The sequence below is a fragment of the Falco peregrinus genome, chromosome 1 (genome assembly GCF_023634155.1).
Source record: "Falco peregrinus isolate bFalPer1 chromosome 1, bFalPer1.pri, whole genome shotgun sequence".
Taxonomy (NCBI): Eukaryota; Metazoa; Chordata; class Aves; order Falconiformes; family Falconidae; genus Falco; species Falco peregrinus.
The window spans coordinates 120,773,362-120,793,656 of NC_073721.1; the positions used below are offsets into that span (position 1 = coordinate 120,773,362).

At 46.8% G+C, this 20,295-nt stretch overlaps 1 protein-coding gene across 21 annotated transcripts in view; it reads left to right on the top strand.

Annotated features, from left to right (window-relative positions):
- The window catches only part of CHD2 (chromodomain helicase DNA binding protein 2), a 94,779-nt gene extending 75,781 nt beyond the window's left edge, over positions 1-18,998 (top strand). For all 21 annotated transcript variants that reach the window (XM_055813112.1, XM_055813100.1, XM_055813096.1 and 18 more), the window contains 22 exons: positions 419-581; positions 966-1,118; positions 1,619-1,690; positions 2,863-3,012; positions 3,617-3,765; positions 4,284-4,380; positions 5,141-5,233; positions 5,715-5,888; positions 6,820-6,995; positions 8,469-8,510; positions 9,553-9,692; positions 10,428-10,566; positions 10,705-10,855; positions 12,191-12,313; positions 12,615-12,743; positions 13,480-13,620; positions 14,797-14,931; positions 16,301-16,479; positions 16,883-16,982; positions 17,511-17,727; positions 18,101-18,350; positions 18,465-18,998. In XM_055813112.1, coding sequence (XP_055669087.1) covers positions 419-581; positions 966-1,118; positions 1,619-1,690; positions 2,863-3,012; positions 3,617-3,765; positions 4,284-4,380; positions 5,141-5,233; positions 5,715-5,888; positions 6,820-6,995; positions 8,469-8,510; positions 9,553-9,692; positions 10,428-10,566; positions 10,705-10,855; positions 12,191-12,313; positions 12,615-12,743; positions 13,480-13,620; positions 14,797-14,931; positions 16,301-16,479; positions 16,883-16,982; positions 17,511-17,727; positions 18,101-18,350; positions 18,465-18,798 — 3,307 coding nt within the window. In that variant the 3' untranslated portion in view covers positions 18,799-18,998. The remainder of the gene's footprint in view (positions 1-418; positions 582-965; positions 1,119-1,618; positions 1,691-2,862; positions 3,013-3,616; positions 3,766-4,283; positions 4,381-5,140; positions 5,234-5,714; positions 5,889-6,819; positions 6,996-8,468; positions 8,511-9,552; positions 9,693-10,427; positions 10,567-10,704; positions 10,856-12,190; positions 12,314-12,614; positions 12,744-13,479; positions 13,621-14,796; positions 14,932-16,300; positions 16,480-16,882; positions 16,983-17,510; positions 17,728-18,100; positions 18,351-18,464) is intronic.
- Positions 18,999-20,295: the final 1,297 nt, after the last annotated feature.

Below are 20,295 nucleotides of genomic sequence, written 5' to 3' on the forward strand. Positions count from 1 at the left end.
GCAGTGTGGCAGCCATCACCTGTAGTACCAGGAGCTTCCCAGTAGGTATCTGAGGTAGGATAGTTGGTAACTTTTCTTCTAAAAGAGCATCTGCAGACCACTGGGGGTGCTTTTGTAGAGTGATACAATTCAGCTGGCTGGCTTTTCAGGACAGAGGCTATGTCTTTCCTGGGGGAGTAAAGCTCCCCACAAAGTTGTGGTGCTGTTTAATATTAAGCTGTAATAATGTCAATTGGAAAGTAAGATCAGGGTTTTTAGTGAGGTAACAGCAGTTTCCTGTAGAAGTAAAGAGAGATGGAGGGAGGGAAGTAGACTGATGCTTGAACAAGGTGTCCCCGAAGGTTTTGTCCCTCCAAGAATCCAGCATGCCCACTCTGCACTGTGAAATGATGTGGTCTTTTCATTTTCCTGCCTGCAGGTGGATTTTGACACGAAACTACAAAGCTCTTTCAAAGGGAACGAGAGGGAGCACATCTGGTTTCCTGAACATTGTGATGGAATTGAAAAAGTGCTGCAACCATTGCTACCTTATTAAACCTCCTGAGGAAAACGAGAGAGAGAATGGCCTTGAGACCCTGCAGGTGGGTCTTTGGTTACCACCTTTTTTCCTTAACTTTCCTCTGTCTTCTGGCCTCCCACCAAGAATGAGGTCTGGTGAAGCTTTAGCTTCTGTGGCATTTCCATTAGAAATAGTTCTCACAGCTAAGCCACTTGAGTCTAGAGCCCTTTGCTTCCACTGTAGGCAATGTTTTGTGGCCACCTAGAGTGGGAGTTGTATGCAATGTAAGATCTGTCTTGCATGATTCATTTTGTGTGTGGCCTCTGCTGTGTAAATCCAGATGATCTAATCAGAGATGTATGGGAGAAGCATGACCCCAAAAGAACCAGATCTCTGCATGTGTCTGTGTAACGGACATAAGGGTGAGATTGAAAAGCATCAGCTGAAATGACGGTTACTTGTTCAGTCTCTGATCAGGAGCAGTGGAAAGCTAATTCTTTTGGACAAGCTGCTGACCAGGCTGCGGGAGAGAGGCAACAGAGTGCTGATCTTCTCCCAGATGGTGAGGATGCTGGACATCTTGGCAGAGTACCTGACTATCAAACACTACCCTTTTCAGGTGAGAAACATCAGCGTGGAAAAGCGGGGTTCACTTGAAAACTTGAGAAAATGCCAAGGGCGGCGGGAGTCACAGCTTCCCAGAGATTGCTTGCTGGGATTACAAGTCGCACTGACTGAAATATACTGGAGGGAACTGGGAAGTCCTTTTGTTTCAGTGAAATTTCAGTTTCTCTGCAAAATGCTGCCTCTGACAGGCCCCTGCTTTGGGCTGTGTCCTGTGATAAACCCAGAGGATAGGATAGCCAGCGCAGAGACCCTGGCTGGGAGCCTGTAACGGGAGCTGCAGCGTCACTCTGTGTGGCTGTTGCCTGAGCATACCCTGCTCCTACCCTTGCCACACGGTGGGCTAAGGCAGTGCAGTTATTTTTAATTGGTGGCTATTTTTAATGATTAAATGCTGCAGGCAGGGAAGGGGGCTGTAGGGCTCCCAGAACTTGAGCGCAGCGGTTTCTCAAGGCTCCTTTACCTTCTTTCTTTTATCATCGTTGATTTTTCCAGCGCTTGGACGGCTCGATCAAAGGGGAGATCCGAAAGCAGGCTCTGGACCACTTCAACGCTGACGGCTCTGAGGTACCACGGCTGGGGCTGTCCTGCCTCAGGAGGGTCTGGGTGGGCTGCCCGAGTGGCGGGTGTTTATGACTCAGTCGCAGGTTGTGACTGCCAAGAGGGGATTAGTTCAGTTCATTTCTTTTTACAGGACCCCAGATACTTTTAAAGACACAGATATAGCAGTTTTTGCAGCTAGCCATATTGCTTATTTTAAATCTCCTACATCCAAAGAACAGGGCTGCAGGTCACGTCTCCAGAAAGTCCTGAAGAGGCTGGGAAGAGCCAGAATTTAACAATTCTCTCCCCATGGCCTGGAGAATGAGGTGGTTGCTAAATGATTCCACCAGTCTGAAGCTGGTTTTGGATATGAAATGGCAGAGGCAAAAAGGAGATTTTAAGTGTTGGCAGGCAGTGGAGTCTGGTGTTGGATGTGAAAGTCTCCAGTGTAATAGGAGAGGGCACCTCAGACCTCTCGTCTGGGCTTGCTGACTCACGGTGACTGGTGCGAGACACTTGTTTTGTGCCACAGTCAGCCCAGCCGTGAGAAATACCTTTCCTCATTCCACAAGCCCGGACTGGAGGGGGATTCTGGGCTGACACAGGAGATAGATATAGTTAGATGCTTCATGGTTGTGAGAAAATGAGCAAATAAAAGTGAGGAGGAGACAGCTGTGTGGGTGGGAAAGGAGCAAGAATGCCCAAAGAAGCTGCCCTTTCCCCTCTCCTCTCTCTTGGGGGCATTCATGGGGGCTCGGGCATCTGAGCTCTAACCTGGCACCCCGTGCCCTACCCAAACAGTCTGTTTAGTGGCTGATCTCGGTCCCAGCAGGCCTCGGGCAACAAAAAGCATGTGTTTGCCTGCTGCCTTTGTAGGAGTCTGGTGGGCAGCATGGTCTGACCTTCAAAAGGGACTCCGGGGTGCCCTTGCTCTGAGCTGTTTGCATCCATAATGATGGATGCCAGGCCCTTCCTGGAATAGCACACCTTTCACCACTTCCAGCACTGCCTCGCCTTGTGCCAGTGGTGCTCAGCCTGCATGAGCAGGGTGTGTGGGAAGGAAATCCTTTTTCTGTTTTCTTAAGAAGCGACAGAGCCCTCCCTCCATTGCCTTGCATAGCTTTGAAGTCACCATTGCTATTTTACAGCCACAGTGGCTGGCTAACTCACGGATGCCTTGTTTTTCCCCCCTCCAGGACTTCTGTTTCTTGTTGTCAACGCGAGCTGGAGGGCTGGGAATTAATCTGGCCTCTGCTGATACTGTTGTTATCTTTGACTCGGACTGGAACCCCCAAAATGATCTTCAGGCTCAGGCTCGGGCTCACCGGATTGGACAAAAGAAGCAGGTCAGAAGAGTTACCTGAATTGTTTTCCTGGTGGCCTCAGTGTGTGCATCTAAATGGGCCTCCCACCTCACCAGAGCTTCTGAAAACATGGTCTTTTTGCCCCCAGTCCTGACTCCAGAGAGTGCTGCCAACCCAAGGGAAGCTCATTTAAAAGCCATGAGACAAAAAGTCAACCCAAATTTACCAGATGCCAGGTCTTTCTGTTGGCTTTGGGTTCTGGGAAGGTTCAAAACCAAGAACCGAACCAAACTTCTCAGCCTAGCGCACTCTATTCTTTCTGGCCCTCAAAAGCTTAGAAAGTAAACATCCGTTTTTACTAGGGTCTTATTAGAGAAGTGAAAAGTTTTATGATAGTTTGGTTTTAGACTGATTGTTTCAGCAGATTTTTACTCTGTCCGTAGACACGCTACAGGATCTGTGATTTTTAACTGGTTCCCCTGAGATTTAAAAAGAATGTGCTTGTTTTTCTTCTAAAACACCACATATAGAACATGAAGAGATGTCAGCAGACCAGTCTGCTGAGGAAACAGCTGAGGGATGCATTGCCGTGTCGACAGAGCGTGTTTAGGTCCAGAAATAGCTCTGGTCTTTTTTTGCCCTTCAGGTTAATATTTACCGCCTGGTCACAAAGGGTACAGTAGAGGAGGAAATCATTGAGAGGGCCAAGAAGAAAATGGTGCTGGATCACTTGGTGATCCAGCGTATGGACACCACTGGCCGGACTGTTCTGGACAACAACTCTGGACGATCAAAGTAAGTGATTGTGACAGGAGGCAGGGATGTCTGGTACAGCATGTGGCATAACCAGCTTCACCTGCTGGTATTTCCCAATATTTATTTGATTGGGTACAGGGCATAAGGCTAATAAATAATGGCCATTGTCATGGATTTGGCTCATGCAAGCATTAATCTGGACACATAGGATAAAGGTGATCAGAAATAAAAACCTAGTTTTAATACATTACTTGTTTTTCCTTCTGTCTTCCTGCCAGAGGTTATCCTGGTCTGAGGGAACCTGGTGGTGGCTGTGGAACAGCTGCCATTGACGGTGACCTCAGACTCTCCCTGTTTCCCTCCAGTAGATGGAGGTGGTTCCCTTTACAGTAGCTGCCTGTGCTAGAGCAGGAAAGATGAACAGAAAAGCTTTCCAGAGTGCTGCATAGAAAACTTGCTCCTTGCTTTAATTAGGGAAAACTTTGGTACGGTCTTGTGCTGTAGCAGTGCTGACTTAACAGCTCAAACCACATTTTCTTTCTCACTTGTTCTTGCAGCTCCAATCCTTTCAACAAAGAGGAGCTGACAGCTATTCTGAAGTTTGGAGCTGAAGATCTCTTCAAGGAGCTTGAAGGGGAAGAGTCAGAGCCTCAGGTAGTTTGAAACTGAAATTGCACAGCTGCTTGTAGTCCTTTGCAGGTCTGCATGGGGGATCGTGTGTGTCTGCTTCCTCTTTGTGCTTGCCCTGTGCATGAGAGCAGGTTGGTGAACAGGGCACATCCGAGTCTGGAGAAGCTGAAGAAAGAGAGCTCTTGGCCTTGGGGGATCAGGGGGTGGAGGAGAGCCTTGTTGTCAGAGCTTAAATAGTAATGGCTGCTGAGAGAATCTCTTGGCTCCTAAGGATTCATTAGCTAGTTACAGCACAGCCTGTTGAAAACTTCTCTCCCTGCCTCCTCGGAGCACTTCTTCAGGATCCTTTTTTGCTTGTTCACAGAGGCGCAGGAGTCGGCACAGTGAAGTTAAATAGCTTGCTCTCCCCTGCCTCAGTGCAGCATTACTTGACAGTTTAGTATTGAGTGCTTTGACCAATTCTCTTAATGGCCTGAGTAGCAGAGTTTCCCCCAAGGGAAACAGTCCACAGTTAACATATCTCACTGTCTGGAAATTTTCCCTGCTGCTCAGCCTTGATGTTCCTTATCTCCTGTCCCATCACCCTTACTTATACTCGTTTGTGGCACTTGAGATAGCTCATCCTTGCTCCCGGTGATGACACCTTGCAGATATTTGCACTTTCATTTAGCTCGCATCAGCACAGTGTGTGTTTAGCTATTGCACTCAACAAATCTGTCCTCAAAGTCTCCTATTTCCTGCTGTGCTCGGCACCCTCCACTTCATCACTCTTTCTGACTGGTAGGAGATGGACATTGATGAGATTTTACGTCTGGCTGAAACACGAGAGAATGAGGTGTCCACCAGTGCTACTGACGAGCTTCTTTCTCAGTTTAAGGTACGGACCCGCAGCTGTGTGGATGGGTGCAGGAATGTGGCTCTGCACATCTTGCCGTGGCGGTGAAGTTAGTAACAGACAGGGCAGATCAGGCTCGGTAAGAGGTGACTTGTACAAAGCTGTATGCTGAGGGATTGTCTGGGTTTGGTAGCTGGCAAAATATGTAAGTATTAATTTCATTTCACTTAAGGTGGTTTTGAAGGCTGTGAATAAAATGCGGAATTTACCAAATTTGGAAACAAACCCAATAACTTACAGAGGCTCAGCAGTACTTATTAAACTGCACGTACTTCCTCAAAGGCTCTTAGCCCAAAGATGTGGCAAGAAACCAGGAATGTAGTGACATAGGGATCAATTATTAAGTAGTTATAGAAATGTTGGCAGAATTCCTATGTGGACGGAGTTGAAGCGTAGCAGACAGCTCTGAGGTATGCCTGCCAGGGGAGGGAATTTCTAAAAACTGTTCCTTTGCTTATAAAAGGTGGCCAACTTTGCAACCATGGAGGAGGAAGAGACAGAGTTGGACGAGCGGTCGCAGAAGGACTGGGATGATATCATTCCAGAGGAGCAGAGGAAAAAGGTGGAGGAGGAAGAAAGGCAGAAAGAATTGGAGGAAATCTACATGCTGCCTCGAATCCGGAGCTCGACTAAAAAGGTACAGCCCATCTTGAGGACCTGAGAGGCAGAAGGCAAGAGCTGGCAAAGGCAACGCTCAGGGGAAGCCTTCCTGCCACCTGAGTGCTGCTTTCCGTCCTCCGAAGTTGGTTAGGAGTAAAGCACAGAGGTAGCACACTGACCTCCTGTTGGCATAACGCATCGGGCCCCCTAGCTGGTAATGCAGTGTGAGGGCCCGCGTTGGGTTTGGTATGAATCATCTTGTCTTAGCAGAAAAAATGCAGAGAACCTGTAGTGAGCACAGGGCAAGTTTTCCAACTGTATAGTGCAGATTTTACTCCACTGTATGCCGTTTTCTGGCTGTTTCTTTTCCTTGGGTGCTCTAGCTGCCTGGAATGCTTTTGCCTAAATGTGGCTTTTGCAGGCAGAAGAGATGGTGTCTTTCCAAATTCTTCTTTTAGGTGATTGGATCTACCCCAATCCAACAGAAAGCAGACTGTGCAAGGAAACTCTTCTGGGATATGGGACTTTAAGGGGTTATGAACTGTGCTCTGGGATGAGCTGGGGGAAAACATTTAAGTTAAAGGTAGCGAGAAGGGTAATTCGTGTCAGATGACTCCAGATTCATTTCTGAGATGTCCTGATTTTCAAAAGAGTCTAAGGGGCTGTGGCACAAAACCATGGTAATCAATATGTTTTAGTGTATCTTATACCTTAATAAATCAAAATGCAGTCGTGAAACTTCTGGGTAGAAGGCTGTAAAGGGAAGGATGGCCACCTTAACACCCTTAGCTAGCTGGAAACTACAAGACAGCCTCTCTGGGTTGGTTACGTGGGCTCCTGCATCTTCAGGAAGAGATGCTGAGGTGTTTTACAGTTGGAACATTAAACAGTGGCAGCTCATGGGAGGGACAGAAAAGGTTGGCAGATTAGCAGCTTTAACTGTACTGCTGTTTTTCTGGTACATACAGGCTCAGACGAATGACAGTGAATCAGATGCAGAAACTAAGAGAAGGCTTCAGAGGTCATCTGCATCAGAAAGTGAGACGGACGATACTGATGATGAGAAGAGACCAAAGCGCAGGGGGCGTCCTCGGAGTGTTAGAAAAGATACTGTGGAAGGATTTACTGATGCTGAGATCAGGAGGTCAGTGCTGAGCGTGAGACAGTTCAGAAAACAAATACAGAAATCCCATGCAGGTGGAGAAAACCCCTGATTAGTCCAGGAATTGTTCTCCTGTAAGCACGTCAGTAGTTGAAGTGTAGAGCTGGTTCATTGGGCCAGCTTCTGCACCTTTGTGTAATTCAGTTTGCTCCCAGCTGATGACCTTAACATTCAGGTCTGTGCAAAATGGACTGGATTGTCTTTAGTAGGCTACTTTAGTGAACCTGCTAACTTCCTGAAATTAGTCCTTTTTGTAAGTGCCCTTCCTGGGCTGAGTGGATTGAGCTAATTCAGTGTTACACGTGAGGTCTTAGGTGCTATGGGACACAGCTGGAAGTGCAGGACTCTGGCCTTCCTGACGTTTTTCTGGCAGTAGTCCTGCTGATTTAAGCTTTAAGTGAAAGACAAGCTCTGGCAAAATGACTCCATGAGAAGCCACTGGTCCTGTTTATCCCAGTGGTTGTGTGTCCTCTTCTGCGCTGTCAGTCCCTGAAGTGAGCTGCAGGCTGAATTCCAGAGCGTTACTTTCTTCTCGTATCTTCTGACTCTTGAGCTTTCCCAAATGTCTTTGCTTATGGCTCTGCGCAGATACCCAACCAAAGATGGAAAAGAGAGAGTTGTGACTTGACTCTCTCCATCTCTGAGTTAATGTGTTTTTTAACAGGAGGTTGGTCAGACTTTTTGGATTGTGGAAGCTGCCCCATATCCAGCCTGAAACCATAGAGAAGGAAGGAGGTGTTGCGATGTGAAATATATCAGCCATTTAGTTATTGTGATGTAGAACCTGAAAGAGCACAAGATGAAAAAAAAGAAGGGGAAAAAATTAACTAATTTTAAAAATGTGTAGTTGAAGCTGTTGGGTCTGCTCCCAGCACAAGGCACTGTTCAGTTGCAGCAACGGTGCCTGACTCTTGCCCTGAAGTTGTTAGCTATGGCAGTGATTTTCACAATAAAAATAAGACGTAAAAATATATAGCAATTTTTGTCTGCAAACCTCTGTGATGGATTGCACCACATTTGGCTCTTCTGTAATGGGTTGTTACACTTGTAGCCTGAGCGTTAAAAATACTGATGGCATTGATTTAATGCCTCTCTTCTCCTTGGAAAAATGAAGTTAATTACCAACATGGTGTGAGCCAATACTTTTAAAAATTTTTTTTACACTACAGTTATAACTCTATTTTTTTTTTTTCTTTTCCCCGTCATCTGTCAAACATTCACAATAATGTTGTGTTCTTCTCCAGCCAAGGTCACAAAACTCTTTTTGGGGGCTAATGGATTAGGCTTCCCAGTGCTGAGTGATGCTTAGCCTAATCAGTATGGAATGCAAGGTTGATAACATGGCAGGCTGTAATTAATATGTTCAAGCATATTTGTGATATTGGAGACCTACTTTTTATGGCAGTTGGTTTAGTTTTTGTTTTCTCTCTTTTTTTTTTTTTTTTTTTTGCTTAGGTTTATCAAGGCTTACAAGAAGTTTGGACTGCCTCTTGAACGGTGAGTCCCAGCCTGGGCTTGCACCAGAGGGGAGTCACCGGGGGGATGTTGTATTCGTGAGCACAGCCATACACACATTGCTCTGGGTGTTTGATACAACCTCCATGGACAGCACAAAGCCTTGCTGTCGTGTGATCGGTAACGCTAGCACTGCTATGCAGCCCCTCATGTCTCGGTTGATGGTGCTGATGAATGTTGGCCAAAAAACAGCTAGAGCAGTAGTGGTGCTGGGCTGTACACAGCATCATCCTGCTGGCAGAGTCTGGCCCTTGGGGCATTTCCAGTCTGCCTAGAAAGGAGAGGTATCAGCTGTTCGAACAGCAAATGCTACCCAAAACGCTTGCCAAGCTTCTCTGTGTGTGTTAGTTTCAAGAATGAATTCAGAGCGTCTTTCTCTCACTGCCATATCCCTCTTGAAGGGAAGAGAGGCGCACGTCATCCTCGAGCGGGGGTCTGCAGAGCGCTGCATGAGTGCTGTGACCTGGTGTGAAGGAGGGAGGGAGACGGGCATGTCTGTTGGGTCTGGAAAGCTGTAGCCCTTGTTGAGGTCTCAGAGCTGAGGCAGGGATCCATATATGTTGTATGAGAAATGACTGTTTTTTCAGCTGGTTATACTCTTCTGTTGTGAAGCACAAGGTTTGTGTGTGGACCTTGATGTTACTAACTTCAGCCAGGCAAAAGGGACACCAGATGGCAGCTTTTGACCATCAAATGGAGTTAATGTGGAGCTGTGAGAATGTGAAAGAACACTGGACAGTCACAGAGGGCACCTGTTGTGCCCAAGATAGTTCTCAGCTTGGGTTTAATACTGAAAGACCCAAAGGATTGGATGTTATACTACATCTGCACTGTACTGCAGCTGTTAGACCTAAAAAAAAAAAGACTAAAACGGTGTTGTTTCTCGCATGAACTCGACTCATGCAGGTTTCATACATTCATAGATATATAGCATTGACTACTAAAAGCTATGAAACAATTGCTGAGGAAGTGACTGGGAGGAAATAAGCTGTATCAAATACAAAACTTTTTTCCCCTTTCGTAGGCTGGAGTGTATTGCCCGGGATGCTGAGCTGGTGGATAAGTCTGTGGCTGATCTGAAACGGTTAGGAGAGCTCATCCACAATAGCTGTGTGTCAGCAATGCAAGAATATGAGGAGCAGCTGAAAGAAAACCCCAGTGAAGGTAAGCAAGAAGGTTGTGTGCTGCTGTTATGTTTTTGGGGGTGTTCTATGGAGCTGGTGAGAAAACCGTTCCCTTGCTGGATGGGGAGGCATGCCACACTGCGATTTAAAAGCGAAGAACAAGGACACACTTAAACTGCCTTCTGCCGGGCAGCTGTCAGTGAGAAACCCTTGAGTTTTCTCAGACTGGAAGGTGCCATTTGGGTCTTTTGGCTTCTGCTGAACACGAGTTTTTGTGGGGAGAGGCTGAAGTAATCAGCTTATTTAATGCTGTGCCACAAGGCAAAGCAGATCATGTTTTAACTGCTGCTGAGACCAGGGAGTCGGAGCGGTGCCGTGTACTCTATGGTAAAGCTGCATCCACTGTTAGCCCTTCCCAGAGCTGGCATTGTCCCTGCTCTCTGTATGGCTGTTCTGTGCTGTGGGTCTGGAGAGACATGGTCTGGGCTGGATCTCCTGCTGGGTCCCTGCCTGTTGCAACTAAACAAAACTACTGAAGCAACAGCTCCAGCATGCTTAGATGTATTTTTAAGAAAATTGTACTGGGAGGTGTTTAGATTACAGAGCTAAGTAAGTTAGTGAAAGAAAACTTAGATTTTAGGCCTGCCTTAGCAGACAGCCTTATGTTTGAACAGGAGATTGCAGGCAAGGCCTTGATCTCTGTGTGCCTAGACGTTTTTAGAGGCGCTTCTTTCTGTCGGAGTTCTCTGAGTTGCTGTGTTTTATTGTTGAGCAGGGAAAGGACCTGGTAAAAGAAGAGGTCCTACTATCAAGATTTCTGGTGTCCAAGTCAATGTGAAATCCATCATCCAGCATGAAGAGGAGTTTGAAATGCTGCATAAATCCATTCCCACAGACCCAGAGGAAAGGAAGAAGTGAGTCTGGCTAAGCAGGCAATGTAGGAAGAGGTTCAGGGAATTTGGATTTTGTAGTGGAAAGAGCATAGCCTAGATATGTGGCTTTGCTTTATCCTCCACAGCATTAAAAGTAGCTTCTGTTTGAAATGCCTTCAGGTACCGCCTGACCTGCCGTGTCAAAGCTGCCCATTTTGATGTAGACTGGGGAGTGGAGGAGGATTCACGCTTGTTAGTGGGAATTTATGAGCATGGCTATGGAAACTGGGAGCTAATTAAAACAGATCCGGAATTGAAGTTATCTGATAAGGTGGGTCACTTTGCTTGTGCCTTGCATTTTGGGTCCATTGCAGTGTCCATAGAGAGCATTTGATTCACTCCAGAAACAGATGTTTATGTTTGTAACCACTCCAAAAATAATAATAAATAATAATGAGGAAAACAGTGACCTCTATGGAATGTTGCAGGCTTAATGGAAAGCAGAGTTGTGTTATTTGATTGGCAGTAAATTTTCTCTGAACAGTACCATATGAACCACACTGAAATGATGCAGGAGGAAAACTGTAATGCTGACATGTGTGGTTACATGCACAGTATAGAGGGTGCATTGCATAATTGTGACTTAATATTTCCTTGAGCATCTCACAAGAAGCTGCGTCTGAATTTCTGTGTGGAAATAATTTTTCACAGATTTGACACTGCTTATGTCAAGACTGGTGTGTGTTAGCTTTGAGGGTATAGTTACATGACTGGCCACGGCAGCAAAGCCAGCTGGAAAGGCTCCATCTAGTTCCTCTGTTCTCAGTCATTCCCGTAAGAACTGTTTATGGGGTCCATGTTGAAATGATCCAGGTTAAAAATAAGCCTCCATCCGTTGTGTCAGCACAATGGAAGGAGAGCAAACTGCCGCACAGTGCTGAGGAACATCAAGAATCTCTACGCCAGCTTTGCTGCCCATGTGCTACGTTCTCATGACATCCCTGCTAGTGTTTTTAGCAAAGATCAGGCTGTGGCTGGGAGCCCTCCCACGTGAAGTGCAGAGAGGCCTTTTACAATGCGAACAATTGCTTGAGACATGCCAGCCAATTTCCAGTGAAGTATGAAGGTAACCTCGTGGGCAAGCTGAGATACTTCCTCCACAAAGTGGCATCTTGCAGCCTTGTTTTCCGCTAAAAATTCTGCATCTGCATCATTGCTGTAGCAATGTCTCAGGTTACCGGAGGGGACCAGCCTGCTGTGGCAAGGCTGTCACGAACAAGTCTGATGTGTCACGGAGAGGAGACTCAGTTTTGCAACTCAAGGTCCCAAATACAGTTTGCAGAGTTTTGGCATTTTTCTTTTCTTTTTGTTTTCACACACTTACAAGAAAGATTGTAGCAAATATAGAGCCGCCATGAGGTCTTTTCACTTATGCAAAAGGCCAAGGGGAGGGATGCTTGCTTGCTGGGAGCTTTGCTCGTGGCTAAACAGGGAGAATCTGTGTGGGAGCTGGAAGAAATGCTTGAATCTTCTTGTTCTGCCAGAAGGTGCAGCATCTCCAGCCCTTTGCTGGGCCTGGAAGGACTGCTGCTAGTGTATATCTCTCTTGTCAAGGTTTGATAGGTGCATGTGGATTTTTTTTTTTTTTTTTACTTCTTTATCAAAGATCCTGCCTGTTGAGACAGATAAGAAACCTCAGGGAAAACAGCTCCAGACCCGAGTTGATTATCTACTGAAACTGCTGAAGAAAGATCTGGACAAGAAAGAAAACATGAAAGATGGGGAAGAGGTGAGATGTGGCTGCTTGATTCTGGGGGTTTCAGGATGAGTGGCTGGCTGATAGTGCGAGACAGCCTGTGTTCTCAGGTCACCGAACATCATCTATGTGAAAGAGTATGGACTTGTCTGATTGTGTTGCGATACTAATTATCATTTCAGTAAGGGGCAGGTAATTACGACGCTTACCAAAGGGCTCGGGTTCATCAGGCTTCCTGCCACCCTGCCAAGATATTCAGGACATAGGGTATGTCCCCGGGGTAGTAGCTGTAGCTGTTTTCTTGCCCTGACTTGTTCTGTGTTTTCGCCACCAGGGCAAGCTAAAGAAGAGGAAACCACGAGTAAAGAAAGAGAACAAGGCTCCCAAAGTCAAAGATGAGCATGGGAATGAACTCTCCTCTCCTCGGCACTCAGACAACCAGTCAGAAGAGGGTGAGGTCAAGGTGAGTCAACTTGGTGGATAATGGCTTTTCCAGGTTTTCTTGAGCTGTGTTGTGAGAAGCATGCCTAGCAAACGCTCTGTGGAGTTGGGGGACACTACGAGCTGTGTTTCCCAGGAGACTGGCAAACTTGCAAAACCATATCTACAGCTGTCAGGGTGAAAGAAGGACCTTTCCCACCCACTCTTTTAGGTTAGTGCCTGAAGTGTTTTGGGGGATCCTAGAATGGCCACACACATCCACATACTGACTTGGAGGAAAGGTCTTTTCAGGACAAAGTCTGTTGCCCTTATAAAGGGGAGAAAGAAGAATTGTTTCCCTCTTCAGTACGTCAGCCAGTGGTGAAGCTGGAGTTTACCAAGGTCATGCTGTTGCTTGGAAAACCTTCTGTCTTTGAGTGGTTTGGCTTGTAGTCTAAGGCTTTTTGTTTGTGTGCTGATCAGTATCTACCTTAGGGGCTAAGCGTTCTCCAGCGCAACTGGCATGGGAAAGCAGTGCTTATCTACAGTTTGCCAGCTAGTTAGAGATTGGGGCTCCGTCTATTTTTTTTTAATGCCCTTTTGTGAGGGCTTGGGTGGATCGCAGCTGGTTAAGCAGGGCTTGCTGTCTGGTTAAAGAGGTGTGAGGGCAATTTTGGATGGATCTCAAAAATTGCCTGTGTTTCAAGGATGTAAGCTTTATGGAAGAAAGTATATGTGAGGTGAGGGACTCCAACTTTGTGCCGCGACTGATTTTCTAGGAGGATGGCTTGGAAAAGAGCCCAGTGAAAAAGAAACAGAAGAAGAAAGAGAACAAAGAGAACAAGGAAAAACAGACTACCACTAAGAAGGAAAAGGAAAGCGATAAAGAAAAAAAGAAAACAAAAGACAAGAAAGAAAAGGTATGTGGTACTCTCAGGAGCAGTTTAAAGAGATAGAACAGAAGGGCAAGCTATGATTCGTTAAATGCCCTGTGTGAAGAGACATCAGTGAAACACTGTGGGGGGAGGTATTAGCCCTTTTTCAGCCCTCCTGAATTCTTAACTGTGAAGAATTGCAATGAAAAGTAGAAAAGGCAATATATCGTAAAGCTTGGTGGAATGTGAGCAAAAAGGAAGAGATTTTGTCAGACTATCTTTAAAGTACTGCTGTCCCTGTGCCAGTGATATGGCCAAATAGCTGATGCTGAGGAAGGAAAAGGGAAGAGCCTGGAGCACTCGGATCAAAGTTGTGTTCAGCTGCCATTTATCACAGGATTGGCAGCTCCTTGTCTGTATTCCCCTTTAATTTAAACTCACCCTAAATAATCCAAGTGTCCACACCATCAAGACTGTAAGTTCTCCTTGTTGCTGTTCAGGACTCCCCAAAATGAGTGTTTCAACATCAATGGTATGTTGTGGACTAAAATGTCCCTTGAATTGTGGTACAGCTGCCCTGGGGCTGGGTTCAAATAAAGGCTTCTATAATAATGCCCTGAAGTACCTGTCCAAGCAACGGGTATGTGCTGCATTCCCAGTGTGTTTTGACACTGAGGTCATAAGTGCAAACCAAGAAGTTTTGTTGCATATGTAGGGGACAGTTTGCTTTCCAGTGATTTTTGGTATGATGTTGACTCTAAAGGACTTTGACTTCAGATAAGTCATATAAATCAAAATTTACACTAGCAGGCCATGATTTGAGATTGCTTTCCGGAGGGTCTGAGGACTACTGACATCACATGAAGTTGCAGATCCTCATAGACATGAGGCTAGTCTGAGCTCTGTCCTTTGCAAGGGATATATATATTCTTTAGCTTAACCTCTTTTCCAAGTCTTCAGTGTTGGTTTTCTCTCCATGAGTATGAGTTTCATATTCATGTCCAAAATGTTAGCTCTGACTTCTCTACTCCCTCTGGGATGACGTAAAGCTAAATAGAGGCACTGCAGCCGAACAGTTTGAGATCTTGGGAGGAAAGCTGTAGGAGCAGTGCCCAGGATTTAACAGCTGCCAGTAACAATAGTGCAGAGGTTGTTAGTTGGGTCGCTTGGGATCCTGCAATCTGGCTCATCACGTGATGTGTGTAATTTGTCCTTGTAAAGCTTAAAGGTGGTGACGCTAAATCTGGAAGTAAAGGGAAGAGATCGCAAGGTCCTGTCCACATTACCGCTGGGAGTGAACCGATCCCCATTGGAGAAGATGAGGATGATGATCTGGACCAAGAAACATTCAGCATAGTAAGTGTTTTCCTCGGGAGATGGGAGAGTAGTGGTAGGGAGCTCAGCAAGGCAGCTGGGGTTTGATTACATGTTGTCCAAGGACGTGGTTTAGGTGTCAGGGTGTGAACCCCCTCCTAGTGCCCCACAGTGATTTCCTCTGCCCGATCTGTGAGCGCGGCAGAGCAGCCCTGTGCGAGAGTGGTCCACCAGCCTCCTCTGCGCCAACCAGCTGACTGCTGCAAGTGGCACTTCAACTGGAAGAAACTTCAAACCTCTTCCAGCTCCAAGTTCTCACCAGGCGATTGCACTATTAAAGGATTCAGATTAACTCCCTTCACAATTCTGCTGTGCATGAGCGCACGTGTTCATCCCCTCCCTCTGCCAGGGATGCCAGCCAGGGCAGAAGGTGGCAGCATGTCAACAGAACATGCAGAAGGGCTCTCTTCTTCACCTGATAAGTTTCCACCACTCGTTTGGAAGCCCTGGGTTACAGAAGACCCTGCAGCCTTATGTGGCAGCGTGTCTCTCCTGTAGAAGCCAGGGAGCCATTGCAGCTCTTCCAGGTGGGGAAATACAGGAGAATTTTGAGGGCGGCCTTGTACGGCTGTAGGAGGTACAGAGTTGTCTGAGCTGTAAGCACGTCCCTGGTTGTGTAAATGCTCTTGCAGCAAACACACCTGCAAGGCTTGTTGTAAAAATAGCCTTTCAGTAGAAGTGGTCATGGCAGACTCTCCTTGGCCTGACTTACACAGATTTGCGTTTACGGAACTGTTCTCAAAAAGTGGTATTTCAGCATTTCCCTGTACATTTGCTGCAGGTCCTGTGTTGTTTTTGTCTGGTTTTTTTCTTTAACTTTCCCTCTGTGATGCATGAAAGATCCAGTCAGGCAGTAGAAACCTGTCTGATCCGCTGTCTGTGCGCAGCGTTGATGCGCACAGCTGATAAAGATGGTGCTTTCATCTCATGTCTTCCAGTTTTGGTAAAAGCGATAGATTAAAGCAGCCACAGATGGGGGTGGACAGGGAGGCTATTGAGTGAGCGCTCCTCAGCTGGGGCTGTTGGTTCAGCATGTCGATGCTCTGTTACGCTTCCCTGCCTGCCGTGGGATCAGTGTAAGACACTGTGTGGTTATGGTTTGCAAAGCAAATTGTTCCCCTCTGAAAGGCAGGCGCAGTGGAAGTGGAGAGTCTCTCGGCTTTTCCTGATCATTTTCTGCAGCATGTCCAACAAATTGCTATTTTCATAGCTGATTTCTCCTTGCCTAATGGTCAGATAAAGTTAGTATCTCATGCTAATGAACTTCTTTCAGCTCTGTCTGATTAACAAGGGAACAGTGTAGACCCTTGTGCCAAATGGATCACTTTCTGCTCTCTATTGCTTTTTCAAGTGCAAGGAAAGGATGAGACCAGTCAAAAAAGCACTGAAGCAACTCGATAAGCCTGATAAGGGACTGACAGTTCAAGAACAGCTGGAGCACACACGCAACTGCCTCCTAAAAATTGGAGACCGCATCTCTGAGTGCCTTAAAGCCTACACTGACCAGGATCATATCAAGCTATGGAGAAGGTGGGGGATTATTTTGTCGTCTTTGGCTGGTCTGTGATATTTAAAAATGGTAGTCAGAGGCTGCTGGGTTTATGTGAATGAGTGTGCTATTTGCCTCTCATTTGATGTGTGAAATCTTGCGTTCTCTAGCCCGCTCAGTCCATGACCAGTCTTAGGTGAGGGCTTAGTCTGCAGTTTGTGCTGGTTTCATTTAAATTGGTTTCAGAGCTAGTTTAGACAAATGAGTGCAAACCTCTTTATTTTATTTCTAAGAACCTGGCTCCAGCTCTTCTGATCATCCCATCCTGAGCTGGGTTGAGACTGTTTTCCAGAGAGGGTGGAACTGATTTGGTGTGGGTCTGAAAGCAGTTGGCAGTTAAACTGCTGATGTAGCGATTAACAGAAAATGTTCGTGTCTTTCTAGGAACCTATGGATATTTGTGTCAAAATTCACAGAATTTGATGCCAGAAAACTGCACAAACTCTACAAGATGGCTCATAAGAAAAGATCGCAGGAAGAGGAGGTGAGATCTGAAGTACCTTCCCTCCGGTTGCTGTCTTAAAAGTTGTTGCACTTGGAAGTGTCAATACTTTCTTCCTCTTTATCATGGGCTTGCTTTATTGTTGTTGTGATTTTCTTAACAGTCTGGTTGCATTTGCCTCCTCTTTCAGGTGCCATTTCTCCCTTCACCTAACAACACTGGTCATTTTGTCCTGGCTGTTCTGACCAGGAAAAAGCGTTACTTGGTGTGGCACGTTGTGTTGAGTTGACCTTTAGAGAGACGAGCCTAGGAGTGCTGCCCTGTAGAGACAGGGCGTGGAAGCGGAGCTGCATGGGGCAGAACTGTGCCTGTCCTCCACCGCATCTGTGCCGCTGCCACTCACACCATGCTTGGGCACAGTTGGTTCACCAAGTCCTCAGGGGTGGGTGGCCCACAGTGTGCAGAGTCTACGGAAGGATCCAGAGCCTGACAGACAAGGCCATTGCTCACACAGTCTGAATCTTCTGGTGGAATAGCAGTTGAGCCGTAACCCTCTCTTCTACCTTGCAGGAGCAGAAGAAGAAGGAGGACATGTCCAGCATGAAGAAGCCATTCCGCCCAGAGCCTTCAGGCTCCAGCCGCGATTCTGTGATGTCCCAGTCTCACGTGCCTCACAATCCTCATTCCCAGAAGATCCACCTGCCCCCTTCCCATGCCCAGCAGCAGATGCACGGGCACCCACGTGACAACTATGGCCATCCAAACAAGAGACATTTCAGCAATACAGGTGAGCACGGGCAAGCCAGGAGAAACCATCTCTTCTGACCTAATGGCTGCTTGAAGTTGGACTGTTTGATCCTTCTGGCACTTGCGGCTGGTCAGGTTTAAAGGTGGAGGGATGGAACATACGTTACCACTGTAATTATTGCTGGACTAGAAGACACAATGATACAGTGATGTAAAGAGTATAAGAACAGGACAGAGTAAGATTTTCTAGAATAATGATAAACAAATTCAAAGAATAACATTGGGCCCATGTAGTTTAAGGAGGGGAAGGTTAAAGGGGCACAGCAATAGTTACAATTTCTTTGAGAATTCAGCAAAGTAATGGGCTTAAACTGAAGTATGAAAGACACTTACTGGTGCTTTCCTCACTGCAGACCGAGGAGAATGGCAGAGGGATCGAAAGTTCAGCTACGGTGGCAACAGCAACCAGATGTGGGGTGGGGAGCGGCATCACCAGTATGAGCAGCACTGGTACAAGGACCACCACTATGGGGATCGGCGATCTCGTGGAGAACCCCACCGGAGCTCTGGGAACTACAGACCAAATAACCTCTCCCGCAAGAGGCCATACGAACAGTACAACAGTGACCGAGACCACAGAGGCCATAGAGATTATTACGACAGGTAAGTCCCTTTCATCTCAGAAAGGCTGGGAGGAGTCTGTAGTGATGCATCTGGCCACGGCGGCCAGGCTTTCCTTGGGGAACTGATCTCCATCCACTTGTTTTCTCTCTGCAGACACCATCACGATTCTAAGCGTCGACGATCCGATGAGTTCAGGCCTCAGAACTACCACCAGCAGGATTTCCGACGGATGTCAGATCACAGGCCACCCATGGGATACCATGGCCAGGGACCTTCGGACCACTACCGGTCCTTCCACACAGACAAATCGGGAGATTACAAACAGCCTCTCCCTCCACCTCACCCTGCAGTATCGGACCCTCGCTCACCCCCCTCTCAGAAATCCCCTCACGATTCCAAGTCACCTCTCGATCACAGGTCACCTTTGGATAGGTCATTAGAACAGAAAAACAATCCAGATTATAACTGGAACATTCGGAAGACATAAGGTGACTGAGAGGGGGGGAAGCGCACGTCTGAAATACTTGGTTTGATGCAACAGAAACTTTGAACAAGCTGCTATCATCTTGCTGGGTCAAGGAGGATTTTGGGGGATTATAAATGGAGGAAGATTTTTCACTAGTTCTTTGTTCTAATTTGGATTCCCGTTTCCTTTTCCCTCTTCTACCATTGAACATTGGAACCAACCTTGCTGCCTCATTCTTGTTTTGTTTGCGTTTCGCCAGTCCAGTGGACCCAAGGGAATTTTTCCCAGCCAGTGTTTCCCCAAACTGAGAAGCTGGATCAATGCTGCTTAGGATTGTGTAGAAGGCTGTGTGCCTGCTCTGACTTGATGTTATGTGACAGATGCTGCTTTGGGATTGGGGATAAACTGGTTGGGATGGGCTTGTGTGTAACCGGTGTAGACGATGGGAGGATGTATTCAAGCAGGGACAGGGGAGTCCTTCAACAGCCAAGTGTGGTTGAAAGAGGGCCTCTCGATGTCCCTGCGGAGTCCCTCCAAAGGAGTTGGAGCTATGCTGGTGACAATCCATTGCTTTACTGGCCATATTACCATTTCCATGTCTTCATCCATTTCAAGAAACTGGTTCTGCTTTGATTGCTTTTGTGTCCCCTGCAGCAAGAAGAGGTGTGGGGGCTCTTCCATCTCCAGGGCTAAAACTGGCAAATCTTGACTCCGTGGGCTTTGGAATATGTGGGGAAAAAAAGACCCCTACTTCCTTAGCAAAGACTTAGTTCACTTCTAACCAGTAGGAAAGAAACTGGGGTGAGAACAGTATTTCCCGGTGGACAGGGCTCAGGAATTCGTAACAAAACTCCTCTACTCTTCTGACATGGGCAGCTTGGATGGTCCAGAAACTAACAGTTGCTGGCTGGGAGCTGCAAGGTCAGAAGATGCCTGTGGACATCTTGGGGATCCTGAAGCTCCTAACCTCCCTGCGCCACTGAAGTGCTCTAGTCTTTGGGCAAGTTATTTTTTTTCTGTGCTTCATGAAACAGTGATCACAAACCTTTACTGCAGGCAAAGGATAAGGAATGTTAGAGCAGAGTTAAATAGTAATCCATTGGACTGGTGACTGTTCAGTGAGTGGTCACCTTCCTGCCACCATTTCAGCAGTAACTGAATTGCTAAAGGTACCTACGCCGAAAGACCTTCTGTCTGTCTAAATTGGAAATAACGCCTGGGGCCTTAGCACCTAAGTGAGCAGGGAGGGAATGAGGATTTCAGGATTGGGTCCCTAAAAATCCTGGGAACAAATGTCTTAAGAGCCCAGCATGGCAAAGGGGAAAGAGGAGTCTGCAGCCCAGCTCAGTGAACTTCAGAGCAAACCCTTCTCCGAGTATTTGAGCCACAGCGTGTGATGCAGAACAGTGTCCAGCCTGGTGAGCGGTGTGGTGAGAGGGGTTGCACACAAATTGCTGGCCAGAAGTAGCTTGGGTGGTGGTTTTTCATGTCCTAGGTCTTTGTCCATAGAGTCGCATC